Source organism: Canis lupus, chromosome 8, assembly GCF_003254725.2.
Source record: "Canis lupus dingo isolate Sandy chromosome 8, ASM325472v2, whole genome shotgun sequence".
NCBI lineage: Eukaryota > Metazoa > Chordata > Mammalia > Carnivora > Canidae > Canis > Canis lupus.
Window position 1 is genome coordinate 62,467,760 of NC_064250.1, and position 18,613 is coordinate 62,486,372.

At 36.8% G+C, this 18,613-nt stretch overlaps 1 protein-coding gene across 2 annotated transcripts in view; it reads right to left on the bottom strand.

Moving 5' to 3' along the window:
• Nucleotides 1–18,613, bottom strand: part of PPP4R3A (protein phosphatase 4 regulatory subunit 3A) — a 38,691-nt gene that overhangs the window by 19,039 nt on the left and 1,039 nt on the right. For both annotated transcript variants that reach the window (XM_025442434.3, XM_025442433.3), the window contains exons 2-3: nt 7,212–7,267; nt 3,802–3,900 (exon numbers count right to left, since the gene is read on the bottom strand). In XM_025442434.3, coding sequence (XP_025298219.1) covers nt 3,802–3,900; nt 7,212–7,267 — 155 coding nt within the window. The remainder of the gene's footprint in view (nt 1–3,801; nt 3,901–7,211; nt 7,268–18,613) is intronic.

The window sequence follows — 18,613 nt, forward strand, 5'->3', positions numbered from 1 at the left end:
ATAATTCTAAGTGACAAGAAAAACTTTTAACATCAATTCCAGAAAGCAAGGGCCAAATAACATGTACAAACTGACTTTGAACCAAAGTCACTGATGTTCTATGAATGGTGGCTGGTGGCCCAAAAATATGAATAAGAAAAACTGTGGGAAACAAGTGTACTCACACAAAAATGAAGCCATATAAAAAGTAACTGCAACATACATGTAGCAGAGTATACTACATTAGATCCCAAGACTATCTACTAAAAGTAACCAAACCATGGAAGTTTTCCTTTCTATTCAAACTCTTGATCCCTCCAGGAACCCTAAAAGTTTGTCATAAACCCCAACTTTATGTCGGTATAGAGGCTCTAATGATAAAAACATAATTTAGAAGTTTTTACGGATACATTTTGAGATAAAAGAATATTTTTACCCAAAGTAAAGGACTTATTTCGAAATAAAATGAGTTTTGCTATCTTGGCCCTATAATTTGAGACATCATCACTAAAATACGCTAAGTTCAATGGTTTATAAAGAAATGGAAAAATTAGACCTTATATGAAATGGCCAAGAAACTTAAATTGCTTAGCATGGTTAGAGACTTTTAATGGATACTGGAAGGGAAGAAGTCCTGGAATAGGTCTTGAAATATGCTGCAAGTTGATATCGTCTTGACCTTAACCCAGTGGGCAGTAACACTGAAAGGCAGCTAGGCACATTCACACACTGTACCCAGCTTGGTCTCAAGTTGGCTCTGGATTTGTTAACTACATAAACTCTCAATATAGCTTTAGATCCCTGGAACTCAGACTATGGCTTTACCTACAGAAATGTAGTAGCATTTGATTAAAAAGCCAAATGTAAAGGGACAAGAGCCCTTATTGTAATGAAAATGCTATCTTTTTGGGTTTATGTGCAAATATGAAGGCGAGGAAGGTAATCAAAAAGGCCTGTGGTTGGGCAGCCTGAGTGGCTCAGTGGTTTGGTGCCTGCCTTTGGCCCAGGGCATGATCCTGGAGACCTGGGATTGAGTCCCATATAGGTAGGGCTCCCTGCATGGAGCCTGCTTCTCCCTCTGCCTGTGTCTCTGCCTCTCTCTCTCTCTGTGTCTCTCATGAATAAATAAATAAAATCTTAAAAAAAATAAAAATAAAAAGGCCTGTGGTTAGGATTTTTCTTGCAATCTGATCTGTTCAGTGAATCACAGCGGAAATGCAATGATTTGACTGACAATGTTTTAGGAATGAAAACAAAAGAAAGGTACAACAAACTAGAAGAATCTTAAGACAAAGGATAAGTCTTAGCAGTCCGTCTGGACAAATATAAAGAAAATGAGAATGTGAAGGCCATGAAAGATCTAGAAGAAAAAATAGATACACACAGACCTAATAACTGTTATCAAGGAGGATACTAGAAAACAGAGAGACCTTTTGTTGTTTCTAGATCAAAAAATGAGTAGGGTTCAAGAAATAGACATGTAAGATCTCAAAGAATAAAATTTAATGAATTCCCTAGAATAAGCCAGGATCCAGAGATTGGTATGTACAGACAGAATCATAAAAGACTAGTAAAACATCTTACAAGTTGAAGGGTAAGATCAGAAAATAAGAGCCAATGTTTCCTAGAGGAGTTACTCTAGAGAAAGTATACAAGTACTACTACCCATGCCCCAAGTGTAAATGAAGAACTACAGACTAAGTGAAAGTATAATAAAGATTCAACAATTTACTAAAAAGAGCCAGGCACGATGGCAATGCACTGAGTCCAGGTCTGAGTTAAATATTGGCTTAACAGAAGATTCTGTCCAGGGTGGGAGTGTTAACTCAGAAAAGGGAAGGAGAACAATATCTATCTGAGCAATTGGTGCTTTTAGCATACCCAAGCTCTTCAATCTCCTCTCTCTATGGGAGAACTCCACAGGACAAAATCTAGAAGTAGGCTATGAAAACAAAGAACAAGTATGAAGAAAGAGGCATTCAGATATAAATTTCAGCCTTTCACATGCTTGCAGAAGGAAAGGGACAGTTCAATAGACAGGTTACTATATAAGAAACACATCTGAGTAGACTATCTAGCAGAAATAAATTCTACAGGGTAAGGAAACACTGTGCCCCAAGGACATGTAGCTTTTTAAGGCAGTGGCTCTTAAACTTCAGGGTTCATGAAAACAGCTAAAGCAGAAATTGACAAACGTGGCCTGCCATCAATTTTCATAAGTATAATTTTACTGTAAGAGAGCCATGGCTATTTATGTGTTACATACGGCTACTTTCATATTACAACAGCAAAAATGAACAGCTGTTAAACTGTATGGGCCACAAGGCCTACAATATTTACTATTCTTGCCCTTTAGAGAGAAAATCTGACCTAGAGGGCTTGTTCAAATATAATACAAATACAATTACTGGGACCTACTCAAAGAAATTCTGACTCAGTAAATCCGGGATACAGTCCCCAGAATCTGCATTTGTCAGTTCCCAGGTTACACTGCTGGTCTGACGACCACACTTTGAAAACCAATGAATTAAAGAATCTGCTGAAGGGGGCACCTAGGCAGTTCAGTCATTTGAGGGTCTGACTCTTGGGTTTCAGCTTGGGTCGTGGGATTGGCCCTGAATCAGACTCCGAGCTCAGCAAGAAGTTGGTTTGAAATTCTCTCCCTCCGCCCCTCCCCCATCTCTCTAACATTCATATTCACTCTCAAATAAATCTTAAAAAAAAAAAAAAAAAAGACAAAAAAAAAAAAAACTAAAGGAAGATTATTCTCTAATTAAAGTAAATGTGGGGATCCCTGGGTGGCGCAGCGGTTTGGTGCCTGCCTTTGGCCCAGGGCGCGATCCTGGAGACCCGGGATCGAATCCCACATCGGGCTCCCGGTGCATGGAGCCTGCTTCTCCCTCTGCCTGTGTCTCTGCGCCTCTCTCTCTCTCTGTGACTATCATAAATAAATAAAAATAAAAAAAATTTTAAAGTAAATGTGGAGATAGAGAAACTGTCCTTAGGATGCCATGGTTTAAATGAGTCTATAACAAGAGCCTATGGCTTCAGTATATGATAAATGCAAAATAGAATACATAATAAATGTATACGCCTAAGATACATGGAGATTATGTGGAGATTATGTCACTAGACTGAGGTACTAGTCACTAGGAAACTCCAGAATCAACTGAAAAAATGCAAGAGAAGTCTGAAGAGATAGTCAAGAGTCACAAGAAATTACTGAACATAGTGGTATATATGATCAGGTTGGCATTCTTAAAAAGATCATTTTAGCTATGGTAGGGATTTGGAAAGACCAGTCACGATGAAAGCGATAAATCATGCAAGAAATGATGGTGGTTAGGCAACTAACAGTGATAGCAGTGAAAACAACAATATGTAAATGAATATAAGATTTATAACTAAAAAAAAAAAAAAAGATTTATAACTAAAGGAGTGAATGGATGTAAGTAATGAAGGAAGGATAAATATAACCCTCAAGTTTCTGATGACGTTTACTGAGATGAGGGAGATGGGAGAATGAACAGATCTAGAGGAGATTATGTTTGGTTCTGGACTACTAAATTTGAAATACCAGTGAGCACTTGTGAAGGAGCTCTCATAGGCAGCTGGATATAAAGCATGGAGTTTAGCAAAGGTCTTGGCTGGACAGTTTGGTGTCAATAAATTGCACTTTCCTATAAATCAAGCTTTTTACAGACAACAGTGAATTTAAGAGATCAGTATAAAATGCCATTTATTTAAAATCTTGGGCATTAGCAAAAAGCTCAGCAAAAAACAAAATACTTAGCATGTTGATTTCTAGTTTTTTAAAATTACCTGACATATTTTCTCCCAAATTTCATCACATCCAGCTTTTTCTTGAAAGCTAAGGGCCAAGTCATAATTTTCTGCTTCAGACCACACAATCAAAGTGTCCTTGAGAGAAAAGAAAAAGTCTGATTAACATCCATTGATTACTTCAAAGTATAAGGCAAATGAACAAAGCAATAAGGAACTGAGGACAGTACTGAGCAACACTGATATTGTAATTGCCAGTGCCTTTTCACACCTAGCTCTGTTCAATCTATAAAAAGAAAACAATATTTTCCTTAAGGAGAAGTTAACCAGTATATGAAAAGCACCACAAAGTGAGCAATCTAAATGTACTAAAAGATACAAACTAAACATTATATCAATCTTTTGCTTACATATTAGGTTATATTTTATGCTCTAATCAAATTGCCCAGAGAAAGTAGCATTTAATACCTAGGGGATGTCAAGAGAATATAATTAATAACCCTTTCTCTCATCTCTATTGTCAGCATTGGATGATCTTGACCAGAGACACACGAGGCCCATGAAATTATCGGCTAAATTTGTAATATGGGAAATTTTATCTGGATAGATTTTTGTTTTAAACTTTCACCAAAGTGCTGTGGTTCAAGAAGATGCTCCTACAACCCACAGCCCCTTCACTCCTATTCAGGCAGACTTTTGTTTAATGACAGTAAGTTTAATGAACAATTCAGGTTTTTGTTAAGATGTCATCTCTGCAAGACACTACACTTAAAATATTGACACCATTTTATATTCCCTATAGTATAGTCTGTATTCCTCAATAGTATAATTGTATAATCTACATAGTATAATAAAAGTCTGTATTCTACAATATATATAATATAGTAAAAATATTTATAGTCGAAGATATCCTTTCAAACTTATAGTAAATAAACACTATTTACTGTACTACAGTAAATAAGCACTATTTACTGCACTACAGCAAATATACACTATTACAGAGCCATTAACCATTTCAAAAAAGAGCCCTCTCACTGTAAGAGCTTTGTGAATCTTCTTATATATGAAATACTGAATGGTACTAGGGAGAGTTACACTTAAAAAGAAGGCTGGGGCACCTGGGTGGCTCAGTCAGTTAGGTGTCTGACTCTTGGTTTTGGCTCAGGACATGGTCTCAGGGTGGTGAGATTGAGCCCCTCTCTCATCAGGCTCTGGGCTCAGTGCAGAGTCTGCCAGAGATTCTTATTCCTCTTCCTTTGGCCCTCCTGGCTCATGAGCACCCACTCCTTCTCTAATAAATAATTCTTTTTTTAAAGGAGCCTAACATAACAGCTATCATGTAGCAGTTTTTCAGGCTGGTCCAAAGAGAAGAATTAGGAGAAGTGAGAGAAAGACATGAGTACAATATACAGAAAAAATAATTCAATCTAGTAAATAACTGAATGGAGCCAAGCAAAAGCTAGGTGAGCATTTACAGGGATGATAAATGTTCCTATATGAAGAAGGAAACAGGACTAGACCATCTTTAAGGTACCTTAAAAGATATGTTTACTTGGAGGCAGTTTCTAATACTTTTCACTATCAGAGATAAATCTTATTATACACAAACAGTCCCGGTTTTGTCTGCTAAACTGTATATTAATTCTTTTCAGTCAATTCTGTAACTGTCAATCACAAGGACCAGTAGTCTCTCTCTGAACTAAAGAGATGGCAGCCAGAAGTAAATAAATGATAATTTGATTTGGCTGCACAGCATTACTAATAAAATGAATCTACAACTTTCACTCAGGATTTTTAAAAAGACCTCAAAGACACTTTACTATTTTCTTGAATTTCTAGAGATCATAGAAACCAGGCAGACATCTGTTCCACAGTGAGTTAAGTAGCTGTTCAAACTCAAAATAATTTACATTAACATTGTAAGATCAACACACCGCAAATTAGTCCGCTGTGTAGACTCCCTAAGTCAGGGTCTTCATCTTTAAAATTGGTATCCTATAGTTATGAGAAATGGTGATAAAGACCCACGGAAACAAGCCTGAAACCAGTATCATATTAGTAACAAGACAGATTTAATACAACTGTAAGCAATCACTTTAGTGCAATGTAAATTCAGAATCATCTGCAGGCTTAAAATGGGGCACAACTAGACCTATGTTCTTAATTGCCCATTTGACAAACTTAGAAGTTTGAAAATTTTTAGAAATTGCTGTTCTGTTTCCTTGGAAAAGTCTAATTTTCACCAAATCATCTTATTTATCATCCAACAACCTACAGCTTAAGACAGGGATTTTAAAACAGATGATCTTCTTTTTCTTCTGTCTTTACTCTTCCACTGACTTAAACCTCAAAACACAAATGTATATATTCACATATAGAATATCAAAGGCAAATACTCTAGTCTCCAGCCACTCCAATCAAACCTAACAGTTTTTTTAAGAACACTAAATGCAACAAAGTATTAGCAGACCATTAGACTATCAAAATATTTCATATTGTACCAAATGTTTTTTGGACAAATAATCACCATTAAATAGATTTAGAAGTTCTTATCAGCTTTCCTATACACTGTGTGACCTCAAGCAAGTCACAATCTTTAGGGATCGTCTAATGTACAAAATAAAGTAGACACTAACTTCTAGTAATAGTTTAATGGTCAATGATGAAGTTATAATTTTATTTATAGAGTAATATACTTATAAAGTAATATATACATATGAATGTGTTGGTAGCATTCTTGATTCTAAATTACTTTATATCTGTACCTTCAGGGCACTGAGGGATCTGATATTGTCTTCACTGACCTTGTACAGCACTCAGTAACTGTGTGTGTATGTGTTCTGAATAAATATACCTTCTGATGATAGTGCTAGTAGGTCTAGCAGGTAGATAAAGATTTACTCTCAGGTATCGCTTATTCACCCGAAGGGTACAAAGAAAGAGTGTACCAAACCTGAATGTTGCCTTAACAAACTGCATCATTATTATCGTGTTATTATAAGGTCCTATTCAGGCCAGGTAAGAAATCAGATTTTCCTACACCAGGCTGCTGTATAGGGACAGAAATGCCCCTTCTACACAAGCATCTACAATAGCAAAAGAAGTAATTTCTACCATTCTGTTGTGTTAATAGCTGATTATTTTATCAGCTGGTCATTTTTTTTTTCCTCTAGGTAGAAACAAAACTGTATTTAGTTTTAACTTTTGAGAATTAAGTCTTTGTTGTAAGAATATGTGGAACAAAACTTGGAGTGATTTTTTAAAATTTAAAATGATTGCTTTATACACTATAGAGATTGGCTGAAAGCATATTTTAGAATTAGGGTAGGAAAGTATGTTGTAACCTGTTTTGAACTTTTCACTGTAAGGGATTGATGGTAAATTTTCATTTAATCACCAAATTGAGAGGATAGTATACAAGGTAAAACACAACATTTTCAAAATTTTACCTGTTGTTTCTGATATGCAGTGTTAGGATTTATTTTGGACTCTAAAAGTAGAGAACCTAGGAAACAGAAAAACAAAACATTCCATTATGTCATTGCAAAGCAGCACAATTACGTTCCATCACATACACACACACTTCCTTTCCTGAACACTTGATACACATGTAACTTCAGTTAAGGAAATATTTTAAAAACAAGTTTAAATATAATAAAACTTGTAACCCAAGAAATGTTTATTTTATGCATATTTACTTTTAACAAGAAGGACACAATTATCTGAAGAGTAAAGGGCTAGATAGGAATAGAGTAAAGGGCTGGATAGGAATAGAAACCTAACAACTTATGAGCAGCATAAAGTATTGAAACAGCACAGCATGAAGCCCAATGATCTGGGTTTCAATCTCTGACATACATTATGACTTAGATCTAATCCATTGCCCCAGTACATCCCCACATTACACTTCACCTCAGAAAGTCTTACTTCAGAATTATCATATTTCATCTTCAAATGATCAATTTTTCTTATAGTAAACTAATTTTCATTTTTTCCCTGGCCATATAAGGCTCATCATACTACAAAATTAACTATTACTTTATAACAAAGAGCAAATTTTAAGACCACCTATATGCCTCTCCCCTCCGTAAGTTCCAGTTTATCCCCTATATACTATCTAAAGGCAAATTCTGGCCCAAAATGCTTAAGCAGCAGTCCATCTGAAATTTTCATTTCTTCTCCTATTACGTTTAACCATTACTTCCAATTCCAAATAGTGGCTAGGCAGCTGAGAAAAGGGTCCTTTTTAACATTTCCAGGTTTAATTAGTTTGCTTCTATGTTAAAATTCATCTACTAATCTTATGATACTGCCCCATTTAGTGATTTACTGACTGTTCACTTGTCTGTGCTCAGAACAGTGCTAAGTGATACTGAATACGGTAAAATACCAGCATTTACCAAGATGTGATGAGTTAATTTGCGAACACCCTGTACACACAAACAGCCTCCTGCTTCACTCGAATCTTCCTACTGTGTCCAGTACAGGTGAAGTTAACTCCAAATGTATTTCTTATTCTTTCTGTACTGAAAATAACTAAACAGTCTCCATATTTTTCCCACCTGTACCCAACACCCTATTTCTTTAGGTTCTCTTATTTATTTCGATTTCTGGCTCACTGAGGTTCAGACAAGTATTCTCAGATTCTAGAGGAAATCTGTTTTAATCTTCCTCCTCTTCTCCCTACTTTTGTCATATTATTAATTAAAATAAATTTCTAGTACTTCAATTTTCTTTATGTGCAATTACCAGATTTTTTATTTTGGTAATTATTAAGAGTTGTTTAGTGATGCATTCATAACAAGAAAAAGCAGCAAGCAAATGAACTTGATGTTGAGAGTCTCTCAAAAGTACTAAAAGTCTCCAACTATCTTTATAAATATTCTTCCAGGGGCAACCCTGGTGGTGCAGCAATTTAGCACCGCCTGCAGCCCAGGGTGTGATCCTGGAGACCCGGGATCGAGTCCCACGTCAGGCTCCCTACATGGAGCCTGCTTCTCCCTCTGCCTGTGTCTCTAAGAACAAATAATAAATAAATAAATAAACAAACAAACAAATAAATAAATAATAAAATCTTAAAAAATAAATATTCTTCCATTGTTTCTTGTAAATATAAGAACAAAAATCACAAACTATCATTTCTCAATGAAATGAGAGTATGTCAGGAACATTATGGATCAAATTTACTTTTTGTGGCATATAATTATACTCAAAATGTGGTTTCTAGGAGAAAATACATTCCAAAAAAATCTACTTTGAAATATATATCCTAAAAAACCATCGATTTCTAGAAAACTACATAATAGAATGAAACTGAATTACTTTGTAACATTCAGAAGATGTAAGAGGTCTAATGTCCTATAACTAAAGGGTGTGATCCTGGAGTCCCAGGATCGAGTCCCACATCAGGCTCCCTACATGCAGCCTGCTTCTCTTTCTGCCCACGTCTCTCCTCTCTCTCCTGAATAAATGAAATATTTTTTAAAAGAATAAATAAAATCTTAAAAAAAAAAAGAGGGGGATCCCTGGGTGCCTTAGCAGTTTAGCATCTGCCTTCAGCCCGGGGCATAATCCTGGAGTCCTGGGACTGAGTCCTGCATCAAGCTCCCTGCGTGTGACCTGCTTCTGTGCCTGTGTCTATGCCTCTCTCTCTCTGTGTATGTCTCTCATGAATAAATAAATAAAATCTTTAAAAAGAATGTAAAAAGACAATCCATGAAAATGGAAGAAAATATTTATAAATCATTTATCTGATAAGGAATTTATATACAGGAATCTGTATTTAAAAATGGGTTGGGGGGGGGATCCCTGGGTGGCGCAGCGGTTTGGCGCCTGCCTTTGGCCCGGGGCGCGATCCTGGAGACCCGGGATCGAATCCCACGTTGGGCTCCCGGTGCATGGAGCCTGCTTCTCCCTCTGCCTGTGTCTCTGCCTCTCTCTCTCTCTCTCTCTCTGTATGACTATCGTAGATAAATTAAAAAAAAAAAAAATGGGTGGGGATCCCTGGGTGGCTCAGCAGTTTAGCGCCTGCCTTTGGCCCAGGGCATGATCCTGGAGTCCCGGGATCGAGTCCCGCGTCGGGCTCCGGCATGGAGCCTACTTCTCCCTCTGCTTGTGTCTCTGCCCCCCCCCCAATCATGAATAAATAAATAAATAAATAAATAACTTTAAAAAATAAAATAAATAAAAATAAAAATAAAATAAAAACGAGCAATAGATCTGAATAGGTATTTCTCCAAAGAAGATATACAAATGGACAACAAACATATGAAAAGATGTTCAACATCATTAGCCCTTAAGGAAATGCAAATCAAAACCACAAATAAGGGGCACGCACCCAGGTGGCTTAGTGGTTGAGCGTTTTGCCTTCGGCTCAGGTTGTGACCCTGGAGTCCCAAGATCGAGTCCTACATCAGGCTCCCTGAGTGGAGCCTACTTCTCCCTCTGCCTGTGTCTCTGTCTCTCTCTCATGAATAAATAAAATCTTAAAAAAAAAAAAAACCCACATAAGATACCATTTAATACACCTACTGAGATGCCTATAATCAAAGACAGTGTTGCCAATTACAGTGTTGGTAACCACATGGAGAAACTGGAATCCTCATACATTTTGCTTGTAGGTAAAAAGGCATTCACTTTGTAAAAGTTTGGCAGTTACTCAATTGCTAGTAATTCTAGCAATTCCAAACCTAGGTTTATACCCAAGAGAAATGAAAACATGTTCATTCAAACATATGTACGTACAGAGTCTACGGCCATACCACCCTGAACGCGCCCGATCTCATCTGATCTCGGAAGCTAAGCAGGGTCGGGCCTGGTTAGTACTTGGATGGGAGACATATGTACGTACATGTCCTTAGCAGCCTATTTCATAATAGCAAAAAAATACAAATAATCCAAATGTCCAAAACCTAATGAATAAAATACTATTCAACTACACAGAGAAAAATACATGCTATAACATGGGTGAACCTTGAAAACATTTCATGTGAAAGAAGTCAGTCACAAGAAGTCTATATATGACTGACTTTATATGAAATGTACAGTGTGCAAATTAGAGAAAGATGTGTAGATTAGTGGTGGTTTAGGGAGGAAGGGCAGTGAATGGGGTAGTAATTGTTAACAGGTACATGATTCCTTTCAGAGAGAACAAAATATTCTAAAATTAGATTGTGGTGGGGTGCCTGGCTAGCTCAGGCAGTAGACCATGCAACTCTTGACCTTCGGGTTGTTAAGTTCAAGCCCCACGTTGGATGTAGAGATTACTTTAAAAATTAAAAAAAAAAAAAATGTGGTGAGTTGCAAGATCCTGTGAATATGCTTAAAAAAAAAAAAAAAGAACTATATGCTTTGAATGGGTGAATTATACTGCATGTAAACCCTGTTTAAAAAGGTGTAAATAGGGGATCCCTGGGTAGCTCAGCGGTTAAGCGCCTGCCTTCAGCCCAGGGCATGATCGTGGAGTCCCTGGATCCAGACTCACATCGGGCTCCCTGCATGGAACCTGCTTCTCCCTCTGCCTGTATCTCTGCCTCTCTCTCTCTCTCTCTCCCCCCTACCCCCGTGTCTCTCATGAATAAATAAATAAAATCTTTAAAAAAAAAAAAAAAGGTGTTAAGTATTCATAGAGGCAAATACCACATAGAAATGTTAATGAACCAAATATGTGAATGCAACATATACGAATCTTACAAACATGAATGAAAGAAACCTCAGAGAAAAATATATACCATATAATTCTACTTACATAAAGTCAAAAAGTAGCAAAAACTAATCTATGGTGCTAGTAGGCAGGGAGAGATAGTGACTGTGAAGGGACATGAAGCAGGGTTCTAGAGTGTTGGTTATTTTGTGAAAATTCACCAAGATGAATAATTACCATTTGTGTAACTTTTTGACCCATTACACTTCAAAAGTTTTTTAAAAAAAGTTTAAGAGTAGGGGTTAAACATATGGCACAGAGCGGTGGAGTTATCATTTCAAATTGTGCTTCCAAGAAACACAGCTGTAACACTGTCAATTATAATTAAAAAAAGGAAAAAGGACAAGGCATCTAGGTGGCTCAGTCCGTTAAGCATCTGACTTGATCTCAGCTCAGGTCTTAATTTCAGGGTCATGAGTTCTAGCCCCAGGTTGGGCTCCACACTGGGTGTTGGGCACTTAAAAAAAAAGAAAAGAAAAGAAAAAGAAAAAAAGGAAAGAAAAAACACACTTGACTTGGCTGTTACTAAAACAAAATGAAAATTTGCATTTGCTTCAAAACTGTCCATAAAGTTACAGGGTCAGGGTAATTAGAAAGGAAAAAGTCATAAACTGAAAGCTTGAAGTGATCCCTCCCAAAGCCCTAGCTAAAAGAGAAGAAGTATAGAACTGAATGCTTCTGGTATTGGCAACTTTTTCTTTACTGGACCATTCAAGATGTTAAAGTGAAGTATCTCTGCTGAAACACATCGCAGCCATATCCCATGGCTTTGGTTTAAGACATTACCCAGTCAAGTTTTATCATGCATTAACACAATCCTTTCTCCCAACAAGTTTACTTGTATCAGTTGCTATAGCTACAGTACTAGGAACAACAATTCCATTCTAGTAATATATGGGTATCTGGGGATGTAGAGTTCAACTGTAGGTGAGAGGCATTTATCATGGTAACAAAGACAACAGGGGAGATATGAGGAAGATGATCCTTAGTAGCAGACCTTACCCAACATCATGGGAGGTAGAGATGGTTCTCATTAAGGAGAACACATGCTTTAGATATGGGACAGGTTCAGTTTATCTTAATACCTGCAGTTTATCTTAATACCTGAAGTACAGGTACACAACAGCCCCCACCCAAACTTATTTAAGAAACATACCCATCCTCTCCAATAAAACATCCCCCAGGAACAATTCACTCTCACCCTCTCCATGACACCTCCTCTTCACCAACTGACAAAGACACTCTATCACACAGACCAAAGAGACAAGCCTACACAGTAAACCCCAATATCAACACTTGAGAAAGGCCTTCCCACTTTCAACCTAAACACTTGGATAGGAAATAAGAGACACAAAGAAATATCAAGACACTGATCAAACTAAAGGGAATGATCAATACATGTAATTCACTTGGTCACTGCAGAATCTATTCAATCAGACCACTAGCAAAATCAACCATCTTCAGATGAACTAAAAAGTATTCCTGCACAAGTGCATGTAAGTCTGTTCCACAGAAGTTCTGATTGATAGGCCTACCAGTCCATATTTGCACAGGTATTTTTCAAAAAATAAAGAGGCTTTTGTTTACTAATAACAAGACTACAATCACCACAACTTTTGAGGAGGGTCATTTTATCTTTATCTATCAAGCTTTTAAAACATAGGCCTCAGGGACGCCTGGGTGGCTCAGTGGTTGAGCATCTGCCTTTGGCCCAGGGCGTGATCCTGAGTCACGGGATCGAGTCCCACATCAGGTTCCCTGCATGGAGCCTGCTCCTCCTTTCTGCCTATGTCTCTGCCTCTCTCTCTAATAAATAAATAAAATCTTTAAAAAAATAAAAATAAAAAAACAAAACATAGGCCTCTGGGCAGCCCGGGTGGCTCAGCGGTTTAGCACCGCCTTCAGCCCAAGGTGTGATCCTGGAGTCTCAGGATCAAGTCCCATGTCAGGCTCCCTGCATGGAGCCTGCTTCTCCTTCTGCCTGTGTCTCTGCCTCTCTCTCTCTCTGGGTCTCTCATGAATAAGTAAAATCTTAAAAAAATAAAACAAAACATTGTTTTGCCCTCTTTGATCCAACAGTTCTAGGAAATTAGACTACATCTTCACACAGTGCCAAGGATATGAACAAGTAAGTTACTAGCACTGTTTGTAATGGTAAAAATCTAGAAACAATCTCTATGGCAGCTGTTAATGTATGGGACCTCAGGGAGTCTGGAAAATCAAAACTGTTTTCATAGTATTACTACTAAGAAGCTGTTTGCCTTTTTCACCCTTATTTTTTCAGTGTCTACACTGTTACTGCAAAATTTTGAATGCATAAGATTAAGAATCCTTTTTAAAAAATTAAACCCAACATTAAAGAGATTTGTAAAATTGTAAAACAGTGACACCCTTCTCACTAAATTCTGACTTATCAAAAGCTTTTTGAAGGCTTAGTTTTAAATTGTAATGTGGCAAATACCAGTAGATACAACTCATATGAACAAAAGCTTTTGGGAATCCCCAATTGTAAGAGTATAAAGATATCCTGAGGAAAGTTTCAGAAATGCTACTCTAATGCCACCAGTGTACTATGTGAATATATACAGTAAAATACTATGCTACTCTTAGATGACACATCTGTGTATCCTGACATAAATAGATGCCCCAAGTATACAGACAAAAAGGAAGTCTGTACAGTCAGGAAATGGGCGAGCAATAGTATTGGAGGGAAAATGCCACTCAGAACATCACCAAGACATCACCAAGACAATTGCAAGTAGAAGCTGTCAAACATAGATAAGCAAGAAAGATGGACAATAAAAGATTTAGTACAAGTATACATGATTTTAGGTCATTAAAAATATTCCCTCTCTGCTTCACAACATCTTTGTTCTTCCATGTAAAATGAAATGTGAGAGCTTTTCTTGTATTCTGTTGCCAATCCCCAACACCTCTATCAAAACAAACACCTCCAGGGAGCAGGGTGATAAGTAGCTGGTAGCGTAGAGAGTGAAGTATCATTCCAGTAGTGTTTAAATCAGACAACTACAACTAGGGCCTGCAGCCTGGATCTAGCCAGCAGACAGCTTGAGTCGTAGTCTAACACACACACTCATATGATGAATTCATGCAAATATTTTTAAATAGCAAGACTGTACATTTTTAAAAATCTAGATTTCTGGCTGAGTGCTGGAAAAAAGGATCACAAAACTAAACTGTCCAATCAAATAATCAATCAGGAAGACTTAGGTTTAGAAAAAAAAATAATACCCCATAGGGATACTGTATTAACTAAAAATTCATATTAAAGTGGCTATCCAGACATCTACTACAAAATCAGCATTCATTATTTTTTCTTAGAGCGTAGACAAAATACCATTTCACAGGCATCATTGTGCTGTTGAAAAATACAAAAATTAGTAATGACAACAATGATCCAGAAACATTATATAACAAAAGCTTAAACAGGTTTATTACACTGCTTAAGAAAAACATTTTAGAAAAAAAAAGAAAAAGAAAAACATTTTAGCATACAATATTTAGGAAACATTCCAAGAAAACTGCTAAGATTTTGATACAGTGTTACCTAGCGAGAAATTTCACTTGTTCAGAAGATATCATTTCCTTTCACTGGAGAAATGAGATATAGAGTTTCTGTAACTTTTATGGTTTTATTTTCAGTATCAACCAACCAATCAGATTCAGGTAGGTAAAGAAACATAGGTCCTGGTCTTAGTTTAGATTTGGATAAAAACTTATGGATTTCAGAACTACTAAGTCCAGTTCTGTCACTCCACAGTAAGCAATTTAACATCTAAAGCATTGCTGGCATATACTCCGTATCAATGCTCAAAACTAAGGGCAGGAGCTTAGGTACTATGCTTCATTAGTAGGAAGAAAACATCATCAAAAATGAAATTAATGGAAGTTCAAAATATCATCTGGACAGGACACCAGTGTAGGCTTTAAACCTAGTGTGTGTTCCCAGTCCCTTTCTCCTGATTGTGGCTCAAGATTACATACAGCATTTAAAAACTGAAATGGGGCAGCCGGGGGGACTCAGCGGTTTAGCGCTGCCTTTGGCCTAGGGTGTGATTCTGGAAACCCGGGATCGAGTCCCATTTCGGGCTCCCCGCATGGAGCCTGCTTTCTCCCTCTGCCTCTCTGCCTGTGTGTGTGTGTGTGTGTGTGTGTGTGTGTGTGTGTCTGTCATGAATAAATAAAATCTTTAAAAAAAATAAAAAATAAATAAAAACAAATGAAGGTTCAGTGGAGGAGGAGGAAAGGGTAGCCTTATATTAAAAGGTCCAATACCTGCATCAGGCCTTTACTACACTCTGGCCCTACTACCTATACCCAGAGTGGCTGATGGACTTCAAACTGTGAGAAGTTACCACACACAAAGTGACAAACAGGGTTTGCTTACCTAGTAAGGCCTAATAATTTTTTACAAAATAGGTCTACATGAGAAGAAAAAAAAAAGAGTTTAAATGAATTGTTCAAAGTGAAGGATTTCTTGCAGTACTGACACTGAGCTCTTCTCAGTAGCTAAATCTGGAATGCTTACTGTATGCAATATTCTACAACGCTTACTAATTTATGAGAAAAAAAAATTGCTGATACTTATCTCTGTTCATTTCTTTCACCACAACAGCCCAAACAAAACAAAAAAGGCTTTCCACCTTAAGTGTTCTGACCTCCTTTTCTAATTATAGTGGAGGTGAGGCACTACTTACAACCAAGTTCTACAACAGGCAGAGAGGTACAAGATTCTGGTTTTTACCATTAGCTACTAGTGCTAACTTGAACAAAAACATTTCCCCGTGTCTCATTTTCTTCGTGCCTCAAATGACACTGAAAATTTAACCTTTTAAACTCCGAAAAAGGTAACTCAGATAATAGATAAAACTATTTTGAAATATAAAAATTACTTTATTCAACTTAAGGTAAAAATCAAAATATAAGAACACTATTCTTGATGCTTGGCAAGTAATCCAGAATAAAGAGCATGGATATGATTTTTCATGTTAAATAGACATCCTTCAGTGTGTGGAGAAATTCCAAAGTCTTTATCAATTCTAAAATTAGAAGGTGGAAATAGTAAAAACCATAATGCAGTAGACTGATTTAAATATAAAGTGAGAGGGCAAGTTAGGGATTACATTATTACCCTTAATGCAACTTAAAAGGTATAGCATAAACTGAAAGAAGAAAAAAAGTAAATTTTTTGTTTGTTTGTTAGATGGAACTTTGTTGGTACCTGGCTATGACAAAAACCTTAGAAATGCGGTAATCTATCTTCATTGGAGAAAAGGCTATGTTCCCACAATACCCTTTGCCAGTAGGAACCTACTGAACAAGGATAAAACCTAGAGAGCGGGCTCAGTAGCTTGGCAGGACCTCTCTCTCCTCCAGAGTAAAGTGGGCTACAGATTTGCCAAATCATTCAGTTCAGAAGGGAAAGGCATACTTACTCAGAAAGTTGTGCCCTGTTAACAAGGAGGCCACAAGTACTTCCATTCAGAAATTGCCTTCCTGATTTTCAGTTTAGTGTATAAGCACCTCTAACAAGATAAATGACTCATTTTATGGAAAATCAGAAATACTTTCCACTTTGCTCACCACAATAAAAAGAAAATTCTCAATTATCCCATAATGGAGAATGGGAAAAGCATACAATAATGGATGACCGAAACTAGCAATCTGTACAAAAACTCCCATGTAGCTTGGAGATAAACTATAGTTTTAAATATCTTTAGGCTAAAAATTCTTTTCATGTTCTTTGAAATAAACTTTGAGCTTTTAAGTATAAAGTAGCAAACACAAGTAGACAGCAGTAAGGGAGTTTACGCTATAAACAGTTAATGATAATAATAGTCTCAAGTCAAAGGCTGTCTGAGCCTCAGTTTCCCCATCTGCAAAATATGGCTAATAATAGTACCTATACCAGCAGATAACAAGTAGAGTCTCTGGCACATAGTAGGGACTGGATAAATTTTTATTATTCCTATTTAGAGTTTTCCTGTCAGAAGACAGTACTAATCATCAAACGAGATTATTTCTGACAATATTTCGTAAGTATGCTGCAATCTTCTAAGCCCACTCCTTTGATTTAGTTTTCCTTACATCTTAAATTAACAAGGACAAATCAGTTACGTTTATTTCAGCTTTCTTTCTCTATCAATAAAAAATAAATAAAATAAAAATAAATAAAATAGATAAAACTTACGGCCTTTTTGTTTTTGCCATTCAACCTGTTTCATTGCAGGTTCCCAAAAATTCCCAAGGGAGGAAACGAGTTTAGGGGCTATTTTCCAAAGTGGTAACAATAAAAATGGGGAAAAAAAACAGATCCCAACACAAGTAGGTGGACAAGGATTCCCCAGGATAGTATGACATTGAAACGTAATGCTTAAAAATACTTTTTAAACAAAGGATCCATTCATAGAATGAGTCCAATTAAATATGTGATGTGACAGTTATACATGTTCTTTGAAGTTAGGAAATTTCAAAGAATTGGTCTCACATCTACACACACTTTCATCTGGAAGTTAACTGAACCTACAAAGCCCACGCTTTTCAACTCATTATGTAAGTTTTCCAAACAGGCAAAGGAAAAGAGGATATGTGAGAGTAACTGGTGACTATGTGAGAGACACAAAAGCACACTAACACATTCAAACTTGTATTTTTAAGAGGCAAATAAATAGGCCTCAGAAAAATAAACTCAAGGTATTCAAAATCCTTTAAACGCCTCTAAAGGAAATAATTTCTAAGTTATTTTCAGCAGCCTTATGAAGTTAACCTGTGGGCAATATAGCTCTAAAGTACAATTTTTCAATTCAAATTGAAAATCAATGTCCCTAGAGTCTTTAATCACAGAGGGGTGAGTCTTGTTTGTTTTTCATGGAACGGAGAGTTCTGGGTTGAAAGTCCAATTAAAATTCCTTGAGACCCGCTGCAATAATTCAGATACAGAACAACTACAATCCTAATAAACTGAAGCGCCTAAAGTGAAATTACAGACTAATGTAACAAGACAAGTTTTCCACTTCAAAAGTAACAATTTGGAAATACTTTCACCTGATGTGGACATTTTAAGCGAAACTCCGAAATACGTCACAGAGGGAGGCGGCAAACACTGAACCTTGAAAAATGTGCAACACT